Source organism: Rutidosis leptorrhynchoides, chromosome 1, assembly GCF_046630445.1.
Source record: "Rutidosis leptorrhynchoides isolate AG116_Rl617_1_P2 chromosome 1, CSIRO_AGI_Rlap_v1, whole genome shotgun sequence".
NCBI classification, from domain to species: Eukaryota; Viridiplantae; Streptophyta; class Magnoliopsida; order Asterales; family Asteraceae; genus Rutidosis; species Rutidosis leptorrhynchoides.
Genome location: NC_092333.1, coordinates 568,631,999 through 568,654,654, shown reverse-complemented (window position 1 = coordinate 568,654,654; position 22,656 = coordinate 568,631,999). Strand labels below are relative to the sequence as shown.

General features: G+C 33.4%; 2 protein-coding genes across 2 annotated transcripts; both read left to right on the top strand.

Annotated features, from left to right (window-relative positions):
- Positions 1-1,696: 1,696 nt before the first annotated feature.
- On the top strand, positions 1,697-14,761 carry LOC139844910 (uncharacterized). Its single transcript, XM_071835138.1, has 2 exons — positions 1,697-3,257; positions 13,416-14,761. The coding sequence occupies exons 1-2, from the start codon at positions 1,697-1,699 to the stop codon at positions 14,759-14,761; spliced, it is 2,907 nt and encodes a 968-aa protein (XP_071691239.1).
- Positions 14,762-14,825: 64 nt separating this feature from the next.
- LOC139844900 (uncharacterized) lies at positions 14,826-16,136 on the top strand. Its single transcript, XM_071835127.1, has 4 exons — positions 14,826-15,007; positions 15,102-15,196; positions 15,620-15,852; positions 15,981-16,136. The coding sequence occupies exons 1-4, from the start codon at positions 14,826-14,828 to the stop codon at positions 16,134-16,136; spliced, it is 666 nt and encodes a 221-aa protein (XP_071691228.1).
- Positions 16,137-22,656: the final 6,520 nt, after the last annotated feature.

The window sequence follows — 22,656 nt, the reverse complement described above, 5'->3', positions numbered from 1 at the left end:
AGGTTTTCCATTAACTTCGATCAAAGTCCAGGAGAGCCGATCTTTGGTATAGCTAAACACGAAGTTGTGATTGCTCACGGATTCAGGGAGATTAAACACGAGAGCTTTGCCACCAACCTTGATTTCAATGGAACTTACTTCGCTGGAAGACCTATGATCACAATGCGGATAATGCTTCTCGGTAGAGGACTGTTTACTCCCCTTAACTGCCTCCACAAATGATATATCACCCCATCTCAATGATGTTGGCGAAGCAGGGTTCCTGATAGTAGACGGGAAACCATCATTCCTGTCAACTTTCGTACCGGAAATATCATCAACACCTTGTTTTCTCTCTATTACTTTAAAAACACGAATCCACCTTCTGTTTATTTGTATGGAATTTAAAATTTTAGCGAAGCTGTCAACATCACGAACTTCTTCAAATCTTATGAAGTCAAAACGCTGCCCGCTCAACAATCTTTTCCTAGCCAAATACACATCCTTAACCACACCGTATCTCTCGAGTAATTTCCAGCAGTCAGTTCGAAACCACTCTTCTGGAAAGTTTAAAAACATATACGAAGTAACACGATTACCACACGTCACGGTATACGACATTCACCTTCGACATGAGAGACACCTTCCTACACTTCCTCTCAACCATGGATAGAAAGAACCTCACATTTTTGCCGTTACTAAGTTGATGAGTTAGATGAACTGTATTAAAATGTATCAATCTAATTATGGTTTTTTTTTATGTTTTGTTAGTTATTTTGTTGGTTAAGAATGTGCAGGTGGTCAAAGTGCAATTTCTAGAACTTTGGTGCTTGCAGCTCAAGTTTTTTTTTAAGCTTAAAGTCGGTTATTGGGACTTCAGGGGCTTGGTGGTCATTTGCTGAAAGTTGGATGTATTTAAGCTCATCTAGGGTTGCTGGTGCAGTCATTCAACACATTCTTCATTATCATTCTCTCTATTATTCTCCTGATTATGAAACCCTAGATATCATTCTCTGATTATTCACTCATTCGTTTATATTGCTAATCATCTTGATTGCAATAAGTGTACTGGTTTCTGTAATAGTTGTGGTTTCAATTATTCAAGGTGTTATAAAAGTGTTAAAATAATTTGTGTTGATTTGAGGTGTCTGATCTTGTGTTATTGTTTAATTCATACTACAATTTGTTCATGGTATCCGAGCGGCGTGTTCGTTCGTGGTGATTTGTTCTTTGATTTCATCTTTTGGTGTTCGAGGAAATTTGTTTAGGGTTTCTTATTTGAGATTTATCTGATTTTGTTGAATCTGGTTATCAATTGGTTTCTGGTTGTGTTCAAATACACGTGTGTTGATTTGGTATCTTCAGATCTGGTGTTTGGTACTAAAACCCTAATTTCACAAATTAGGGTTAAGGTTTGGTGATCGTCTGTTTCTCTGGAGTTCATCATCTTCATATTTTCTTGTCAATCTTCCGCTGCATCATCAATCACTTGTGATTGATCGGTTACCTCTTACCCTTCTTTATCTTGTTTTTTTATGTTCTAACTTTCTTGTTTACCTTGTAGAAGAGACAATCTTGTGTTCTTGCCTTGGTCATAATTCCCTTGAGAATTGTGATATCCTGGTTCATACACAGCTATTGTTTAGGATTTATTGTTTAATATTTTCTGTTTTTTACTCTGCTGCTTGTTTGTGTGTTTATATAATTGTTTATCATCATGACTGAGGATGATTCTTCTGGTTCTGGTGATTTGACCATGATAAGCAAATTGGATTTTGGTGACCCTTTATATCTACATGCTAGTGATATCACTAGTACACCTTTAATAAATTTTAAACTAAAGGGAACTGAAAACTACAAATCTTGGGCATGTGCAATGGAATTAGCTTTACAAATTAAAAATAAAATGGGTTTTATAGATAAAACATTAAAGAAACCTGAATCTAATGATACATTAGCAAATCAATGGGAAAGATGTAATGCAGTTGTTTTATCATGGATTTTGGGTTCTATTTCTGATGAGCTTTATTATGGTCAAATCTATTCTAAAATTGCTTTTGTGGTTTGGGATGAGTTAAAAGAAACTTATGATAAGATGGATGGTTCTGTTATGTTTAATTTGTATCTGAAAATTAATTGTTTAACTCAAGGTGGTAGTTCTGTGTCTGAATATTATCATAAATTGAATTCTCTTTGGAAACAATATGATATTTTATGCAAACTGCCTAATTGTAAATGTGATGCTGAAAAATCTAGACAAGAACATAATAATCATTTAAAGCTAATGCAGTTTCTAATGGGTCTTGATGATATATATGTTGATCTTAGAAGTAATATATTATCTATCGATCCATTACCTTCTGTTAAATCTGCTTTTTCAATTGTGTCTAGAGAAGAATCACATAGGAATTTCAATGATAAAAAACCTGTTACTGAGACTGCTGCATTTTTTAGTAATAAACCAAAAAACTCTGCTGTTCAAACTGATTTGAAATGTAAAAAATGTCTTAGAACAGATCACACTATTGATAGATGCTTTGAGATTATAGGATATCCACCTAGAAATAATAATATGAAATGTACTAAGTGTGGATTGACTAATCATACTGTTGACAAATGTTTTGAAGTTGTTGGTTATCCTCCTAATTTTAAAAGAAGATCTTTTAATCAGCAAACTAATTCTAAATCTTACAATGTTGTTTCTGAGGGTAATGCTACAACTTCCAGTGCTTTCACCTCCAATGTGTCTATAACCAATGAACAACTTTCAAGATTATTGTGCTTACTTGATGATAAAAATATTGGTTCATCTACTGTTTCTAATATGTCAGGTGGTTATATGAATCTAAATGTTTATTTTAATTCTAATATTTGTAAATTTTTCAAAGCAAATCAAGTGTATTCAAAAACCAATATTAATTATGGTTGGATCAAAGATTCGGGAGCTAATCAGCACATGACAAGTAGTGAAGAAAATCTTGAAAAAGTTGTTGATGTTAAGGATTTGAATCTAACTGTTAATCATCCTAATGGAACTAAGGCTAAAATAAGTAAAATTGGAGATTTAAGGTTAACAAAAGACTTTGTTTTACATGATGTGCTGATTGTTCCTGAATATCGTGTTAGCCTTCTTTCTGTGTATTGTATTGCTAAAGATGATGATTTATTTGTGAGTTTTGATAAAAACAAATGTTATATTCAGGACTTAAAAGCAATGAAAACTGTTGTGACTGGTAATCAGCTTGATGGCTTATATTTTTTCAATAATTGTGCTAAAGGTAATAGTTGTTTTTCAAATAATGATATGACTTGTTTGTTGTCTAAAACTGTATGGCATGACAGACTTGGTCATCCTGTAGACCAAGTGTTACATGTTCTTAAAAATGATTTAAATTTGCAAGGATTTAATAGTCATGAACCTTGTGAAATTTGTCATAAGGCTAAACAGACTAGAGAACATTTTCCTTTAAGTGAACATTGTGATGACCTGGAAATTTCTGACCAAATTTAAACTTAATCTTCATATGATTTAATATTTTCGACACGAGAAGCAATGAATTTTGCCAAGTTTTAAAACTTTTGAAATGAATTTTACACAAACAATTGACCACCCATTTGTCTGATGATTCACGAACTATTAATTGTAGATAGATATTTATATATAAATATATGATATAACAAATTGTTGAAATATATACATATAATTTCTGCTTTAATACTTTCTTGTAACCAATAGCTTTTAAAAGACATCGTAAATAAATACTCTCATATTTAAGAAGTTTAATGCTTTAATGTATATATTGAATTGAATCTTAATAGTCTCATAGTTATATCTTGACTAGTTACAATTCAAGAAAAGGAGTTAAAATAATTCATAACTAGCCTTTAATATCATTTAAACCTATTTCATTAGAATACGTATATTTTAAAGAACATAAAATTTTATCTTAACACATCATTTATTAGGTATTATTTTTATTGTTGTATAATGGTTGTGTTATCCCTTACAATAGACAAACTACTTCCATAGGGTAGTGTTTAGTTTGAAATGATATCTACTATATTTATTCAAAGTTATCTACATAGATTATAGGTGGAATAAAATTTGAAATATTAAAAAAAAAAAAAAAAAAGACTCTAGGATAAAACATGTAAACTTCACGGGTGAAACAAAACTAGAAATAATTGTTATGGCACGTGGGATTAATGAGTATATATTTCTAGTTGAGGACACCTCAAAAACACACATAACATATATATTAATCCATATTAATAAAATTATTATATCCTTATTTTATTTGGGACGGAGGACACAGGCCGGACAAATTGAGTTGTCCATTAGGTATCAAATTTTAATTAAGCTCTAGATATGAAATATGAACTTTAAATTATCTAATGCTTAACAATTTAATAAAAAATAAATAAATAATAGAATGCATATTATTTGTACATGATGGAGACACTTTCAGATGTGATCACTTGAGATCTTTAAAAGTAAATGAACCCGCGCATTTTTTTTATCTTTATCTTTAATTTATTTATTTTATTAAATTTGATATTTTTAAAGTAAAGTATACTACGGAGTCTATATAGAAAATGAGGGTAGGTCAATTTTGTCAAAAAGGTGAGATATGTTAAATCATATTACTACTCACGTGAATGTGGGTCTTTGAAAAAAAAAAAAAAACAAACAAAAACTGAAATTAATATTTTTTTTTCGTAGCGACTTTCATGATAGCATGATAGAAAGCAAGGTTACAAAAGACGTGAGACGGGGTCGAGACGGTCGTGTCCTAAAAAGGTCAAGACGTTCAAGACGGGGTCGAGGCGGGGGTCGAGACGGATGTTGACCAAAGTTTACTTTTAAATATATAAGTATAAAAATGCATATATGTACACATATTTTAAAGCTAAAAACTTCAATTGATTAATTTGCACCCATAATTGCTATCATCGTTAATTTAATACAAAAAAAATTTCAAACTAAAATACGATATATTTCACCGATTTACCGATTTTCTGGCTGTTCTGAATTTTGACCAACTTTGGCCCGATTTTTTTCAACTTTGACCCGAGTTTTGACCGTTGACTGTCATATTAGACGGTTTTCTTCGAGACGGGACGGGCTAGTCACCAAACCGTCGAGACGGGGTGTTTTGCAACAGAGATAGAAAGTTAACTAATTAAATACTCCGTTTATAATTGAGTTGAAACTGGAAAAATAGTAGTCTTGGACAAGAACAAAATGGCAGTTGGCATGTTGCAATTCATTCTCTATATATATGTCTGTCCCATTATTATTATTTTGGCTTCGTGAATCACAAAGCACATACACATACACGTTTACTTGTTACTCCATATTACTATTATTATTATTTATATTAATATTATTATTATTATTATTAAGATTAATATTATTATTATTATTAATCGTATTATTAGTATTAGTAGTAGTAGTATTATTAGTTTTATACATAAAATACTACGACGAGGTCATGAGCAAGTTATTTTCAAAACGGGTTTTCGAGCGGGATAGAGCTAAGGAAACTATGGGTTATAGCTATGGAGGTTATGGGTAATATTCATGGGTATTGTTCGCAAGTCAAACCTAGTGTTTATCATCTCTGTTGCGTCTACGTACTTTCCTGCAATATTGAATCACAATATTGATACGTTGAGATCTACGATTATTTGGTATTCCGAGTTTCGGTGAACGACTTTATGTGCTGCTAAGGTGAGTTTCATTTGCCTTTTTACCCTTTATATTTTTGGGCTGAGAATACATGCGCAATTTTTATAAATGTTTTACGAAATAGACACAAGTAATCGAAACTATATTATATGGTTGAATTATCGAAATCGAATATGCCCCTTTTTATTAAGTCTGGTACTCTAAGAATTAGGGAACAGACACCCTAATTGACGCGAATCCTAAAGATAGATCTATCGGGCCCAACAAGCCTCATCCAAAGTACCGGATGCTTTAGTACTTCGAAATTTATATCATGTCCGAAGGAGGATCCCGGAATGATGGGGATATTCTTATATGCATATTGTGAATGTCGGTTACCAGGTGTTCAATCCATATGAATGATATTTTCGTCTCTATGCATGGGACGTATGTTTATGAGAAATGGAAATATGAAATCTTGTGGTCTATTAAAATGATGGAAATGATTATTTATGTTAAACTAATGAACTCACCAACCTTTTGGTTGACACTTTAAAGCATGTTTATTCTCAGGTATGAAAGAAATCTTCCGCTGTGCATTTGCTCACTTTAAAGATATTACATGGAGTCATTTCTGGCATATTTCAAAAGACGTTGCATTCGAGTCGTTGAATTCATCAAGATTATTATTAAGTCAATTATAGTTAGATATATTATGAAGTGGTATGCATGTCGTCAACTTTCGATGTAATGAAAGATTGTCTTTTTAAAAACGAATGCAATATTTGTAAAATGTATCATATAGAGGTCAAGTTCCTCGCGATGTAACCAACTATTGTGAATCGTTTATAATTGATATGGACTTCGTCCAGATGGATTAGGACGGGTCTCTACAGTTGGTATCAGAGCGGTGGTCTTAGCGAACCAGGTCTGCATTAGTGTGTCTAACTGATAGTCGTTAGGATGCATTAGTGAGTCTGGACTTCGACCGTGTCTGCATTTCAAAAGTTTTGCTCATCATTCTTGTCGGAAATTACCTGCTTATCATTCTTAGTCTAGACACATCTTATTGCATTGATTGCATGAATAGTGTATAGACAAAATTCATATCTTAGCGTATCTGCTAATTCATATCTTAGCGTATTTGTTACTGTAAACTTTGCCTGACATATTCCGTAAATTCCTCCGTAATCTATGAAACCTTTTGCTCCATATAATTAGAATACCACCCGATAGCCGGAAAATCATTTCATATCGAAAAATTCTTTATTCAATCGTACGAAATGGAATTCGTCATTAGTTCAAGTCCCTCGGATTCCAAAATGGAATCCCACTCAAGTTCTGAAAGCAGTGTGACCGGAATGGATCAACCAATTAGTCATCATCTATTCTGGATGAATTGGGGATGGATTCGTAGCCTCCTTAATCATTGGAGACAAGAAGAAGGTGATCCCTTCCATCCACCACATTGCCCTCTTGGCGAAGAACCTGAAGCACTTACCGGCGAACCTATCCGAAACACCATTTTCTCTCTTATTTCTAGAGTATCTCGTCACGATTACATACTACACCAAATTCTAGATTTTATTTATCCGCTCGTCCGAACCGACAATCACCCTGGTGTAATAGAAGAAGTCAACGAGCTTCGCGCTGGGGTAGTGGCTTTGGAGAATATGGTGCAAAGGTTACAAACACCAGCAGCAGCACCAGCAGCATAAACAGTACCACCATCAGCAACACCAACAGTACCATTACCACCACAAACAACAACCGCATCGCAAACCTCAACTTCACAATCTGTCCCATGAGCATCGATGTCATACGCCCTGTAGATACTAAGGAATACCACAACGATGAAGTATTGATTCATAACTTCATTGGGAAAACATTCTACGACGATTATGTAATTTCTAAAGTTTAGAAATTATCTATCCTAGCCTTAACCATAAATCAAGTGAGTTTAATTTAATATTAACTCATTAAATCTATATTACATCTGAAGAAATATACACATATATTTCCATAAAGACTGTAATAAAATTATTTTGTACAAAATATTAATTGTGACATTTTTTTTAACGGGTAGGTAATTCCCGAGAGATATATAAATTCACAATTAATATGTTACATTCTTTGAATCTGATTCAGCAAATCATCCATTATACTCCCTACTTTCACAACAATATACATTCTTTTATAGAAATCAAAACAACCATACTCATTCAAAAATCTAATTACATATTCTGATTTTGAAATCACCGAATTCAATTCAAGTTATAAACGATATCATCACTCTTAGATTCTTACATCTTTCAAAGCTATACTTTAACTTCAAAACTGTGTTAGAACATCGTATGTATATTAACGATTATAATCTGTGTTCAAGCCCTTCGAAATACCTGAAGACACTTCAAATAATGAACAATCGAGATGATGATCCAACCACATGTTATCCACAGTTACGTACCTTAAAAACTCTTGAAACCAAAGTCATAATTTAACATGTATCCATGTCAGAACTTTTGGCATTTACTAGCTAAAATAACTTTTCAATCCCTTCTAAAAATAGACGATTTTGTCACAGCTCCAGCAAACCAACTTCAATTGTTCATTCAAATAAGCCTTATTATAATGATTAACCCTTCATCATTATTACCGGGAAACCTTTCATATCTCGCCACATTAGCAGTAAACTTATTAACAACTTCATTGATCTTTGACTTTCCGAAAAATCTTTATATTTATCAAAATCCCATCATTTACTCATCTGCATCTTGTAACGAGAATTGCCATACGAATCATCAAAAATTAGCAATCAGTATTTTGAAATCTCGCAGCATGTCTACGCCAACAATTATATGTGTCTATCTTCTGGACTTATATACTTTGAATGTGAAGTTTCTGAAAAACACCCTAAACTGCGAACTAGTTCTCGAAATACTGATGAAGCAGCAAAAACTATAAACGACCTTAACAGTAAAAAGTTTGATGGTAAAGAGTAGTGTGTTGGCAAAGCTCAGAAAAAGAGAAGATTTGGTACTGAAAAATACGGATTGAGCAAACCATGAAGAAGGCTGTGGATAAATCACAAGGACGAAATCTACCTTTAAAGAATCCAAATGATTCAGTATCTACTGAAGTCATTAACAAATACCTTGCTTCTGACTCTAAACCTTTATGAACAAATCTTCTTCATCTCCTTCGATATTAGAAATTCTAAGATATCATCATATCTTTCATTATAACTATCTTCGATATTTCTAAAGATATCTTCATAACTATTATTATCCGAAATTATTTATCTCTTCGCGCTATCTGTGTTACATCATAAAAGAAACTATTTTAGTTTCTAAATTATGAAAATTTCGAAAAATGGATGTTTTTGAAGTAATGTTGGGAATTGAAGCATGAGTTAGTATGACATAATGACACTTGATCAACGTAATTATATTACAGTAAGTCATGCTGAGTTTCTAATGGAACGTGATAAAGGTTCACAGGTCATACCCTCATCATGAACCATGTTACATAACTCTTTCATTCTATTTAATCTCTAAATATATCAAGAAAATATTTTTCTTGATGATTCGGTCTTTTTCGGATATTCTGGTAATTTGACAAATCAAATCGTGCTATTACTTTTCCTTTCTGCTTTGTATATTATGATCATTCGAAACTTCATTCCTACGAATTCTGGACCATTATCCGCTTGACTTAAGGTCGGGAAGAGAAAACGAAAGCATGAAGCTCCGAAATATAATGGAGAATAAAAAGCCCGATAAAAATCCTGAAATTACAAACCGTGTATATCAATACGTATTGCAACGTAAAGACACAGGAAAATTAAAAACACTATAACCCCAAGGTAACAGTAAAAGTAAATAAATTCCTCTGGTGGTAGATGAAAAAGAAGAATGAAAGATATGAAAGTTATGAGTATATCAAGAATCAGAACTGGATGAAGCATTTTCACAATCTATTGGGAAGTATAAAATAAGGAAGAAGATTATAGGAGTGGTGAAAATAAATGAAACGGAAGAGGTCAATTTATTGTGAAATATCAGACATAGCAATCGAGGTAGATTACGCATTTAATCAAAGAAAATCCTAATTTCCGCAATTTCCAAAGAATCAAATCTTATTGAGATTATGAAATTTTCTATTCCTTAGATTCCGGAAATCAATCGCTAATACGTCAAAAGTTAAGACGAATCTCTATTCCTTCATTTCATTCTTTTACGATAACTTCTCTCATACGCTTAGAGTAAATGGATTGTTTTATCCATATTATTCAACGGTGATAAAACCCTATTTATCAACTCATATACGTCATGAAAACATTTTTATTGTTAGCCATGACGACCTCACTCAAATTTCGGGACGAAATTTCTTTAACGGGTAGGTACTGTGATGACCTGGAAATTTCTGACCAAATTTAAACTTAATCTTCATATGATTTAATATTTTCGACACGAGAAGCAATGAATTTTGCCAAGTTTTAAAACTTTTGAAATGAATTTTACACAAACAATTGACCACCCATTTGTCTGATGATTCACGAACTATTAATTGTAGATAGATATTTATATATAAATATATGATATAACAAATTGTTGAAATATATACATATAATTTCTGCTTTAATACTTTCTTGTAACCAATAGCTTTTAAAAGACATCGTAAATAAATACTCTCATATTTAAGAAGTTTAATGCTTTAATGTATATATTGAATTGAATCTTAATAGTCTCATAGTTATATCTTGACTAGTTACAATTCAAGAAAAGGAGTTAAAATAATTCATAACTAGCCTTTAATATCATTTAAACCTATTTCATTAGAATACGTATATTTTAAAGAACATAAAATTTTATCTTAACACATCATTTATTAGGTATTATTTTTATTGTTGTATAATGGTTGTGTTATCCCTTACAATAGACAAACTACTTCCATAGGGTAGTGTTTAGTTTGAAATGATATCTACTATATTTATTCAAAGTTATCTACATAGATTATAGGTGGAATAAAATTTGAAATATTAAAAAAAAAAAAAAAAAGACTCTAGGATAAAACATGTAAACTTCACGGGTGAAACAAAACTAGAAATAATTGTTATGGCACGTGGGATTAATGAGTATATATTTCTAGTTGAGGACACCTCAAAAACACACATAACATATATATTAATCCATATTAATAAAATTATTATATCCTTATTTTATTTGGGACGGAGGACACAGGCCGGACAAATTGAGTTGTCCATTAGGTATCAAATTTTAATTAAGCTCTAGATATGAAATATGAACTTTAAATTGTCTAATGCTTAACAATTTAATAAAAAATAAATAAATAATAGAATGCATATTATTTGTACATGATGGAGACACTTTCAGATGTGATCACTTGAGATCTTTAAAAGTAAATGAACCCGCGCATTTTTTTTTATCTTTATCTTTAATTTATTTATTTTATTAAATTTGATATTTTTAAAGTAAAGTATACTACGGAGTCTATATAGAAAATGAGGGTAGGTCAATTTTGTCAAAAAGGTGAGATATGTTAAATCATATTACTACTCACGTGAATGTGGGTCTTTGAAAAAAAAAAAAAAAAATAAACAAAAACTGAAATTAATATTTTTTTTTCGTAGCGACTTTCATGATAGCATGATAGAAAGCAAGGTTACAAAAGACGTGAGACGGGGTCGAGACGGTCGTGTTCTAAAAAGGTCAAGACGTTCAAGACGGGGTCGAGGCGGGGGTCGAGACGGATGTTGACCAAAGTTTACTTTTAAATATATAAGTATAAAAATGCATATATGTACACATATTTTAAAGCTAAAAACTTCAATTGATCAATTTGCACCCATAATTGCTATCATCGTTAATTTAATACAAAAAAAATTTCAAACTAAAATACGATATATTTCACCGATTTACCGATTTTCTGGCTGTTCTGAATTTTGACCAACTTTGGCCCGATTTTTTTCAACTTTGACCCGAGTTTTGACTGTTGACTGTCATATTAGACGGTTTTCTTCGAGACGGGACGGGCTAGTCACCAAACCGTCGAGACGGGGTGTTTTGCAACAGAGATAGAAAGTTAACTAATTAAATACTCCGTTTATAATTGAGTTGAAACTGGAAAAATAGTAGTCTAGGACAAGAACAAAATGGCAGTTGGCATGTTGCAATTCATTCTCTATATATATGTCTGTCCCATTATTATTATTTTGGCTTCGTGAATCACAAAGCACATACACATACACGTTTACTTGTTACTCCATATTACTATTATTATTATTTATATTAATATTATTATTATTATTATTAAGATTAATATTATTATTATTATTAATCGTATTATTAGTATTAGTAGTAGTAGTATTATTAGTTTTATACATAAAATACTACGACGAGGTCATGAGCAAGTTATTTTCAAAACGGGTTTTCGAGCGGGATAGAGCTAAGGAAACTATGGGTTATAGCTATGGAGGTTATGGGTAATATTCATGGGTATTGTTCGCAAGTCAAACCTAGTGTTTATCATCTCTGTTGCGTCTACGTACTTTCCTGCAATATTGAATCACAATATTGATACGTTGAGATCTACGATTATTTGGTATTCCGAGTTTCGGTGAACGACTTTATGTGCTGCTAAGGTGAGTTTCATTTGCCTTTTTACCCTTTATATTTTTGGGCTGAGAATACATGCGCAATTTTTATAAATGTTTTACGAAATAGACACAAGTAATCGAAACTATATTATATGGTTGAATTATCGAAATCGAATATGCCCCTTTTTATTAAGTCTGGTACTCTAAGAATTAGGGAACAGACACCCTAATTGACGCGAATCCTAAAGATAGATCTATCGGGCCCAACAAGCCTCATCCAAAGTACCGGATGCTTTAGTACTTCGAAATTTATATCATGTCCGAAGGAGGATCCCGGAATGATGGGGATATTCTTATATGCATATTGTGAATGTCGGTTACCAGGTGTTCAATCCATATGAATGATATTTTCGTCTCTATGCATGGGACGTATGTTTATGAGAAATGGAAATATGAAATCTTGTGGTCTATTAAAATGATGGAAATGATTATTTATGTTAAACTAATGAACTCACCAACCTTTTGGTTGACACTTTAAAGCATGTTTATTCTCAGGTATGAAAGAAATCTTCCGCTGTGCATTTGCTCACTTTAAAGATATTACATGGAGTCATTTCTGGCATATTTCAAAAGACGTTGCATTCGAGTCGTTGAATTCATCAAGATTATTATTAAGTCAATTATAGTTAGATATATTATGAAGTGGTATGCATGTCGTCAACTTTCGATGTAATGAAAGATTGTCTTTTTAAAAACGAATGCAATATTTGTAAAATGTATCATATAGAGGTCAAGTTCCTCGCGATGTAACCAACTATTGTGAATCGTTTATAATTGATATGGACTTCGTCCAGATGGATTAGGACGGGTCTCTACAAACATAAGTCTACTGATGTTGGTCAATTAATCCATCTAGATGTTTGGAGCCCATATAAAGTTGTTAGCATGGGTGGTTTTAGATACTTTCTCACTATTGTAGATGATTTTTCAAGGGCTGTTTGGATTTTTTTGTTAAAAACCAAAGATGAAGTTTTTGATTATGTCGAAGGATTTTGTTTAATTAAAACAGTTTAATAAAACAGTAGGATTTTGTTTAATTAAAACAGTTTAATAAAACAGTTAATAAAACTCAGTTTAATAAAACAGTTAAGATTCTGAGAAGTGATAATGGATCAGAATTTGTTAATTCTAGAATGAATTCTTTTACTCACAAAAATGGTATTGTTCATCAAACAACATGTGCTTATACACCTCAACAAAATGGGATTGCTGAAAGGAAACATAGGCACTTGCTAAATGTTGCAAGAGCACTTATGTTTCAGGGAGGGATTCCTTTGGATTTATGGGTTGAATGTGTGCTAATTGCTACTTATTTGATTAACAGGTTAACTTCTTCCATTCTGTCAGGAAAGTGTCCCTATGAGTTGGTGTATAATAAAAAACCCTGTCTTTCCCACTTGAGAGTTTTTGGATGTTTAGCTTTTGCTACAATTTTAGATTCAAAAGATAAGTTTGGTTCAAGGTCTGAAAAGTGTGCTTTAATAGGATATTCAAATCAAAAGAAGGGTTACAAATTGTTTAGTTTTGATAAGAAAATGTTTGTTTTTTCAAGAGATGTGAAGTTTTATGAAAATATTTTTTCTTTCAAGTCAAAAGTTCAAATTATTGATGAGTCAAATGTTTTAATTGATTTAAATATTTTAAATTTTTTTGATAATTTCTTTAATGAAAACCAAAACTCTCAAAGTCCCAATGATGAAGGGAAAGAAGGTACTGATTATTGTGATGGCAGTGTTGAATTAAATCTAAGTTCCCAAAAGGATACTAGAGTTGATTTGTTACCTGCAACACAAAATGCTGATCAGCCTATCCCTGAGGGCACTTTACAAAATCAAAATCAAAATCAAAATCCAAACCCAACTCAAGAAGTTCATGTGAATGTAAGAAGGTCAACTAGAAAGACTAATATGCCTTCTAAATTTGGTGATTATGTGGTTAATAATAATGTTAAATATAGTCTTAATATGTTTATTAGTTATGCTAATCTGTCATATGAAAATAAATGTTTTACATCTTCTTTAAATAAGAGTATCGAGCCTAACACATATTGGGAGGCTTGTAAAGATCCTAAATGGGTTGAGGCTATGAATTATGAAATGGAAGCATTGCATAGAAATGGTACTTGGATTGTCACTGATTTACCTCCTAACAGAGAACCTATAGGATGTAAATGGATTTACAAGATAAAATATAAATCTAATGGAGAAATTGATAGATATAAAGCTAGGCTTGTTGCCAAGGGATTTAGTCAAAGGGAGGGAATAGATTTTGATGAAACTTTTTCACCAGTTGTAAAAATGACAACTGTTAGATGTCTTGTTAGTTTAGCTGTTCAAAATAATTGGGAGTTATTTCAACTTGACATTAACAATGCATTTTTATATGGTGACTTAGAAGAAGATGTATATATGACTTCCTTTAGGCTATTATGATCAAAATAGTAATAAAGTTTGTAAGTTAGTCAAATCTCTCTATGGCTTAAAACATGCTCCTAGAATGTGGAATGACAAGTTAACTTCTGCATTGTTAGAATTTGGATTTGTTCAAAGCAAACATGATTATTCTTTGTTTGTTAAGACGTGTGATAATGTGTTCATTGCTTTGTTAGTCTATGTTGATGACATTGTTGTTACTGGAAATGTGTTAGATGAAGTTAACAAGGTTAAAGATTTTTTTAAGTACAAAATTTCTTATATAAGACTTGGGAAAGTTAAAATATTTTCTTGGAATTGAAGTTTTGTACACCAATATTGGTTTGTGTTTATCTCAAAGAAAATACTTGTTAGAATTGCTTGCTGAATATGGTCTTACTGCTTGCAAGCCTGCTCTTACACCTATAGAGGCTTATGTTGATGATTGTCATGATAGTGAACCTTTAAATAATATCACAGAATATTAAAGGCTAGTTGGTAAGTTAATCTATTTAACTCTAACTAGGCCTGATATTTCATATGATGTTCATGTTCTTAGTCAATATATGCACTCTCCTTTGGAAATTCATATGAAGATTGCTATGAGACTTCTTAGACATTTAAAGAAGTCTCCAGGTAAAGGTGTTTATTTCAATAAAAATGATAGATTTTTCTTAGAAGCCTTTGCTGATTCTGATTAGGGCAAAAAGGTCATGCTGAGAAAATCCGTAACAGGTTACTGTGTATTTTTTTGTGGTTGTCTTGTTTCATGGCAAAGTAAAAAGCAAAGTACTATTTCAAGATCATCAGCAGAAGTTGAGTTTAGAGCTTTAGCTTCTGTGTGTTGTGAAATTGTTTGGATACAAAAAATTTTGACAGATTTGAAAGTTAAAATTGATTTACCTGTTGAAATTTTTGTTGATAATAAATCTGCTATCCAAATTGCTAATAATCCTGTTTTTCATGAGAGAACTAAACATTTTGAAATTGATTTATATTTTGTAAGAGATAAAATAACAAGTGGTTTAATTTCTCCTATTAAAATTGAAAGTAAAGATAATATCTCTGATGTGTTTACTAAAGGGTTACATGGTGCTCAACATGCTTTCTTGGTTGATAAATTGAATATGATAGATTTGTTCCACAATTAGATTGAGGGAGGGTATCAAAATGTATCAATCTAATTATGATTTTTTTTATTTATGTTTTGTTAGTTATTTTGTTGGTTAAGAATGTGCAGGTGGTCAAAGTGCAATTTCTGGAACTTTGGTGCTTGCAGCTCAAGTTTTTTTTTTTAAGCTTAAAGTCGGTTATTGGGACTTCAGGGGCTTGGTGGTCATTTGCTGAAAGTTGGATGTATTTAAGCTCATCTAGGGTTGCTGGTGCAGTCATTTAACACATTCTTCATTATCATTCTCTCTATTATTCTCCTGATTATGAAACCCTAGATATCATTCTCTGATTATTCACTCATTCGTTTATATTGCTAATCATCTTGATTGCAATAAGTGTACTGGTTTCTGTAATATTTGTGGTTTCAATTATTCAAGGTGTTATAAAAGTGTTAAAATAATTTGTGTTGATTTGAGGTGTCTGATCTTGTGTTATTGTTTAATTCATACTACAATTTGTTCAAACTGAACAAGGATTTTAAATTTGGATGTATCACCAAAGGGCATTTGGCCCAGCGGTATCGTGGTGGCCCTCTAACCAAAAGGTTGAGGGTTCAAGTCCCACTTAAGACATATTCGTGGTTGTAAATATTCGTGTTAATGGTGTGTGCGAGTTTGCCTTTCAAAAAAAAAAAAAAAAAAAAAATTGGATGCATCTTACTGAATTTACTATTTTGTCATAAAGGTTGCTTTTTTGTAGTATAATAAAAATCTAGAGGTATAATTTGCTCAAAATGCGGAAACTTAGTTATGATGAAGTTATAATCTAAGTAAAACAGAATATGTATCAAATTACATATCATATACGAGTATGTATTTTGATACTCTTATTGATAGGACTAGACTTTAAACCATATATATACACATGTCGAATGTTTATTTATGTGTATTAATAAAATAAAATATAATAACTTCATAAAAATTTATTAATCCAATATACATATACATAAATATTAAATGGTTATTACATAATCATGATCTCAAGTTCCCCCAAAATGCTCTCTTCTCAAAATACGCTCCCCCCACACCCTTTTCAAAATTCAAATTTTAACAACTTCCCGCCCATCCCTTTTCCGGCTCAGGCAGACGGTGATGATGTCGTTTCCAAGGTTCCTCCTCACCCTCTTGGTAACCTTGGCTTCTTGGATGGGTCTATTCGAAGACCTTACAGTGTTCCCGACGTGAATATCAATGATGTTCCAGAAGCAAGTAGAGGTGGGTTTTCTTCTCTGGGGAATATTAGATCGGATTCTTCAAGCTCTCCTGGGTGTACGGTGTTTGTGGGCAGATTGGAGAAATGTACTTGCAACATGCTTTCAAGTGTTTTTGGTAAAGAAGGTGAAGTTTCTGAGATTAAGTTCTGGTTGGATCGGAGCGTCATGTCAACAACCATAACCTTCGTCGGAGCTCTTCTTCGTCTAAGCGTGAGTATTTCAACCTTACTTCAAACAACTCAGTTGCAGCGTGTCTCTATCGAAGCTTCCTGGTGGTTGATGTTGTTCCTTTAGACGATTCTGAGTTGAAGCATTTCCTGGTTTTTCGAAAGGTAAAGGTGGAGCAAGTGTACAAGATGGGCTCGTTTGCGCGTGTAGTTGTCTGTGCAAATGAGGAAGGATCTAATATTCTTGCTTCGTCCACAAGTTGTGAAGAATTCGTTTTGATTTCTCCTTTGGTGTCGAGAACGGAACGTTTCTTTAGGTTCGTTTGGCTTGAAATTCGGGGTGTTCCAGCCAAGTACGTTTCGGGTGACAACGCTAAGGTGATCGCTAACCATTTTGGTGAGGTGATTTCATTGGCAAATTGTTCGGGTATGCACGGTAATTTTGGTTCTCTCTATGCCTTTGTTGAAACTCAAGTCGTAAAACATGTGCACGAATTGATCGAGGTCGTGTTGGAGGCTTCAAGTGGTATTTCGAATGCTCCTGTATGGGTGAACGAACTGAATGATTTCTTGGTTATCGATCGATTGCGTGACGATGGGTTCTCAATGGAGTGGGTTACTTCTTTGAATCGAGAAGTGATGCTCGGTGTCTCTTCTGGGTCAGGTGATGGTCTTGACGTTCATACGACTGACATTCAAATGGCGTTTCACGTTGCGGGCTCGGAACCAATTGTCGAAGTGTTGAAGACTGTTGCAAATGGTGAAGGGCTTGTTGATCAGGTTATTAGTGGTGGTGGTGGTGGTGGTGTCCATAATAAGTTAATTGAAAAGTCTCCTTTATTTGATTTAAATATGGTAAATCCCTCGCATGTGGATTCTGATGTTAGTGTCACAAATATGGGAGGTGTTGAAATGGGCCCTTCTGTGATTCTAAGCTCAATAAAAGAGGGTCATGGAGTGCATTGTAATTTGAGTGGTAAGTCCTCTGTTACTAATAATGTAAATGATGCTACTGATACGGGGATCGAAGTAGAGGACGGGACTGAAGTGGTGGATGCGGTAGTGATGGCATCTGGGTGCTACGACGCAGCTGAAGGTAACGAGAAAGAGTCAGTGAGAAGGGTTAATGTTGAAGATAAGGGTGATAAGACTTGTGGGGTTGAAGAGACGTTTGGTAAACCATATTCGGTTCATTTTGATGATACTGATAATGCTCTTATTGGGGTAGGTTTTGTTCCGAAGTGTAAAAAAAGGAGATTTGAGGAGGTTTTGACACCAACGACGTGTAATGCGTCTACTAGCGCAATTCTTGATAACTTGGCTAATGTTGCTACTGGTAAGAGTACGGGTCGAAAATTTTGTATTTGTGCGGATACGAATTGCAAAGGTTTTTGTAGGGGTTGGCAAGTTCATTCTAGCAAATTTCGGCGTGACGGGGCGATGAAGGTCGGTCTTAAAGGTGGGGCTAAGTTGAAAGGTAAGGTTAAGAGAAAAAACATAAAGGATAGAGCATTTTGTTTTCAAGATTGTAGTGATGACGATGAGGAGGGGCTTGCAGCTCAAAAGAATTCTAAAGACACTCAATTTGACGGGACTTGTAAGTGGGCTTACATAGGTTCGGGGTCGGGACACGTGGAAAGAGAAGGGGGTTTTTTCGACCAATTTAGGAATGGTGGTTTGAACTCTCTTGCGGCAGGAAACTCCATCGGTAAAGGGATTGGAATCGAGTCGACCTTTACTTTCAAGGCTAACGACGATGGTGACGTCGACAACATCGGTGTTTGATTGTTTGTGTTTTTTGTAGTGTTTTAGTGGGTGGTTGTGTAATTGATTTGTTTCTTATGTATGTACGTTAGGGTGTTTGTTAGGTTCGTGGCAAGGCCCGTGGGTAGTTAGCGTTAGCTCGATTTTATTGTTACGTCTTGTTTTCTGTCTTTGAACCTAGTTAGTGGATTGTGTTGTATTGTTGCTTTCTTGTCTCTTTCCGAGATGAGAATTGTTATAAAATTTTCGTTTTTTGACAAATATATATATATATATATATATATATATATATATTTATATATATATTTATATATTTATATATATATTAAATGGTTATTATTAACTGGATTCACTATTTTAAAATTAGACATATGTGTGCTATCTATAAAAATATCAACGACCATTAAAGTAAGGACTTTTCCCGACCACTCTTAACCATGACGGTCCGTCATGGGATCACTGAGTGCCACATCAGCATCTTTTCTCATCACTAACCAACCACTAAATACTAACAACCATGACGTACCCATTTATACACTTCCTCACACCCACTAAATTAATTAATTATTTACGAGTACAAGTTTCAAAGAAAAATGTACAACACTTGACTGCATTATATCCGTGATCCAAAATGTCATACAACGACATTTTGTAGCACGGGCTTCCAAAGACTAACCAAGGGCTATTGCTAGTATTGGTGTCTTCCATTCACTAACCATTCACGGGTCCAAGGGCGGGACCGATACTAGTCCTCTAACGACAACACTAAAATTTGTCATTAATCTATCTACTCTATATATTAAAGCAAAGTCATATTTGAGTCAGATATTAATATAATCCATTAAAATAGCAGATCCTCACCCTTAAAAGAGAATATTCTTGAGTGATTCAAAGGCTCACATTTATCTGATGTTAACTTAAATATTTCCCCGGGTATTACCTACCCGTTAAAGATTTCACAATTAATACTTTGTACAAAAAAATTTTTATTACCGTCTTTATGAAAATATGTGTATGTATATTTTCTTCAGATGTAATACAGATTTAATGAGTTAATATCATATTAAGCTCATTTGATTTTTGGCTTGACTTAGAAATGATTAACCTCTAAAACATTAGAGATTACATAATCTTCGCGGAGTATTTCACTAATGAAATCAATACTTCATTATTTATTCTTATTGATATTCCTTGATATCTATAGGGCGTATGACGTTGATGCTCGTGGGACAGATTGTGAAGTTGAGGTTTGCGGTGCGGTTGGTGGTGATAATGGTACTGTTGGTGTTGTTGTCGGTGGTACTGTTGATGCCGGTGATGCTGCTGGTGCTTGTAACCTTTGCACCATATTCTCCAAAGCCACTACCCTAGCGTGAAGCTCGTTGACTTCTTCTATTACAACGGGATGATTGTTGGTTCGGACGAGCGGATGATAAATTTTCAGAATATTGGATATTACGTAATCGTTGCGAGCTGTTCTGGAAATGAGGGTGAAAATGGTGTTACGAACAGGTTCGCCGGTAAGTGCTTCAGGTTCTTCGCCAAGAGGTGAATGTGGTGGATGAAAGGGATCGCCTTCTTCTTGTCTCCAATGATTAAGTAGACTACGAACTCATCCCTAAATCATCCAGAATAGATGATGGCTAATTGGTTGATCCATTCCGGTTACGCTGCTTTCGGAGCTCGAGTGGAAATCCATATCGGAATAGCTGTCGGAATCTGAGGAATTCGAACTAGATGCAGAATTCATCTTACACGGTTTGGATAAAGGATTTTTGATATGAAATGGTTTTTAGATATCGGATGATATTCTAATTACATAGAATACTTATATTTAATACAAGGGATCCGTAAATTACGGAGGAACTTTCGAAAGCTGTCTGACAAAGTTTACAGTAACATATACGCTAAGATATGAATTAGCAGATACGCTGAGATACGAATTTTGTCTTTACACTATTCATGCAATCAATGCAGTAAGACGTGTCTAGACTAAGAATGATAAGCAGGTAATTTCCGACAAAAATGATAAGCAAAACTTTTGACATGCAGCTACGGTCGAAGTCCAGACTTACGAATGCATCCTAACAACTATCAGTTAGACACACTAATGCAAGACCTGGTTCACTAGGAACAACGCTCTGATACCAACTGTGGTGATCGCTCCAAATCCATATGGACGAACACGTCATTCATCGATTTCATTGCGAGGTATTTGACCTCTATATGATACATTTTGTAAACATTGCATTCTTTTGAAAAGGCACACCATAAATGAATATTTAAATCAAAGGTTTTCGACAGCTGATGATTTCGACATATAGACAATCACCGTAAATAATAGTTTACAATAGTACTTCCGTTGACAATGCAGTCAAAATAAGATACATGGTGATGATTTGGTGAATGCAACGTTTCCTTGAAAAATATGTCATGTAATACTCCATGCACATAGCTTGCCTAACATATAAGCAAACAGCGGAAGACTTCTAGGAACCTGAGAATAAACATGCTAACAAGTGTCAACACAAAGGTTGGTGAGTTCATAGTTTTAGTGTTTCGCATATTCTGTATATAAAGGTGGACCACAAGATTTCAGTTGTTTCATCCAGAAACGTTTATCAAACTACAAGATTGAGCACCCTGGTAACTAAGCTTTAACGTTATAATAAGTACCCCTGTTTTAACATACATGCAACCAACATGTACAATACACGCAAACCAACGTGTACTAATCTCAAATAGTATACGTCTGTTTTATAGTTCAGGCTAGGGTTTCTATACCTGGAACAGACGGGGATGTCAAGCCCTATGGATCCATATATAACTACTCGCGCCCACCAGTTCTTATAACGGGCAGTTACTAGTTACCAAAGCTAAGGGATTTTCGGTTCAAACTCGGTGTAGAATTTAGTATGTACTTGTATCCATTGCGTTTAAAATAAAGTGCATGTATTCTCAGCCCAAAAATATAGATTGCAAAAGCAATTAAAAATGGAGCAAATGAAACTCACCTTAGCAGCATATAAAGTCGTTCACCAAAATGTGACCGAAACTCGGATTACCAAATAACCGTAGATCTCAACCTAGAGAACATATGTTGGTCAATAAATGTCTATCAAGCTAGGTCAGGTCATAGTGTATCATAATCCTAATGCTCGAGATTGACATACAAAAGTTATCCAAAGTCGTTTCAAAAAGTCAATTTTGACAATAGTTCAACAAAACGAGACGTGCCTTATATAAGGATTCATTTACTCGGCTAGTAGTATTCAAAAATCCAATTTATCAATCTTATAAACAAGTTGTTTAAGTATTAGTTGCAGATTCAAAAGCAATTCCAATTAACGTCAATTATAATTCAGTTGACCCTATCTTTTGATTCGTTCATCGAAATTACGCGATTTCTAAATGAAAAGTTATTGATTTTTCGCCAGCTTTCCAAAAACATGTATATCATATACCTTTTACCAGTAATATATGTATTTAATTCGTGATTCATTGTAAACTGTTTAACTACGAAATTTAACATACAAGCATGTATAAATATATATACTCGAGCACTAGACATAGATACACAATTAATATATAAAAGATAA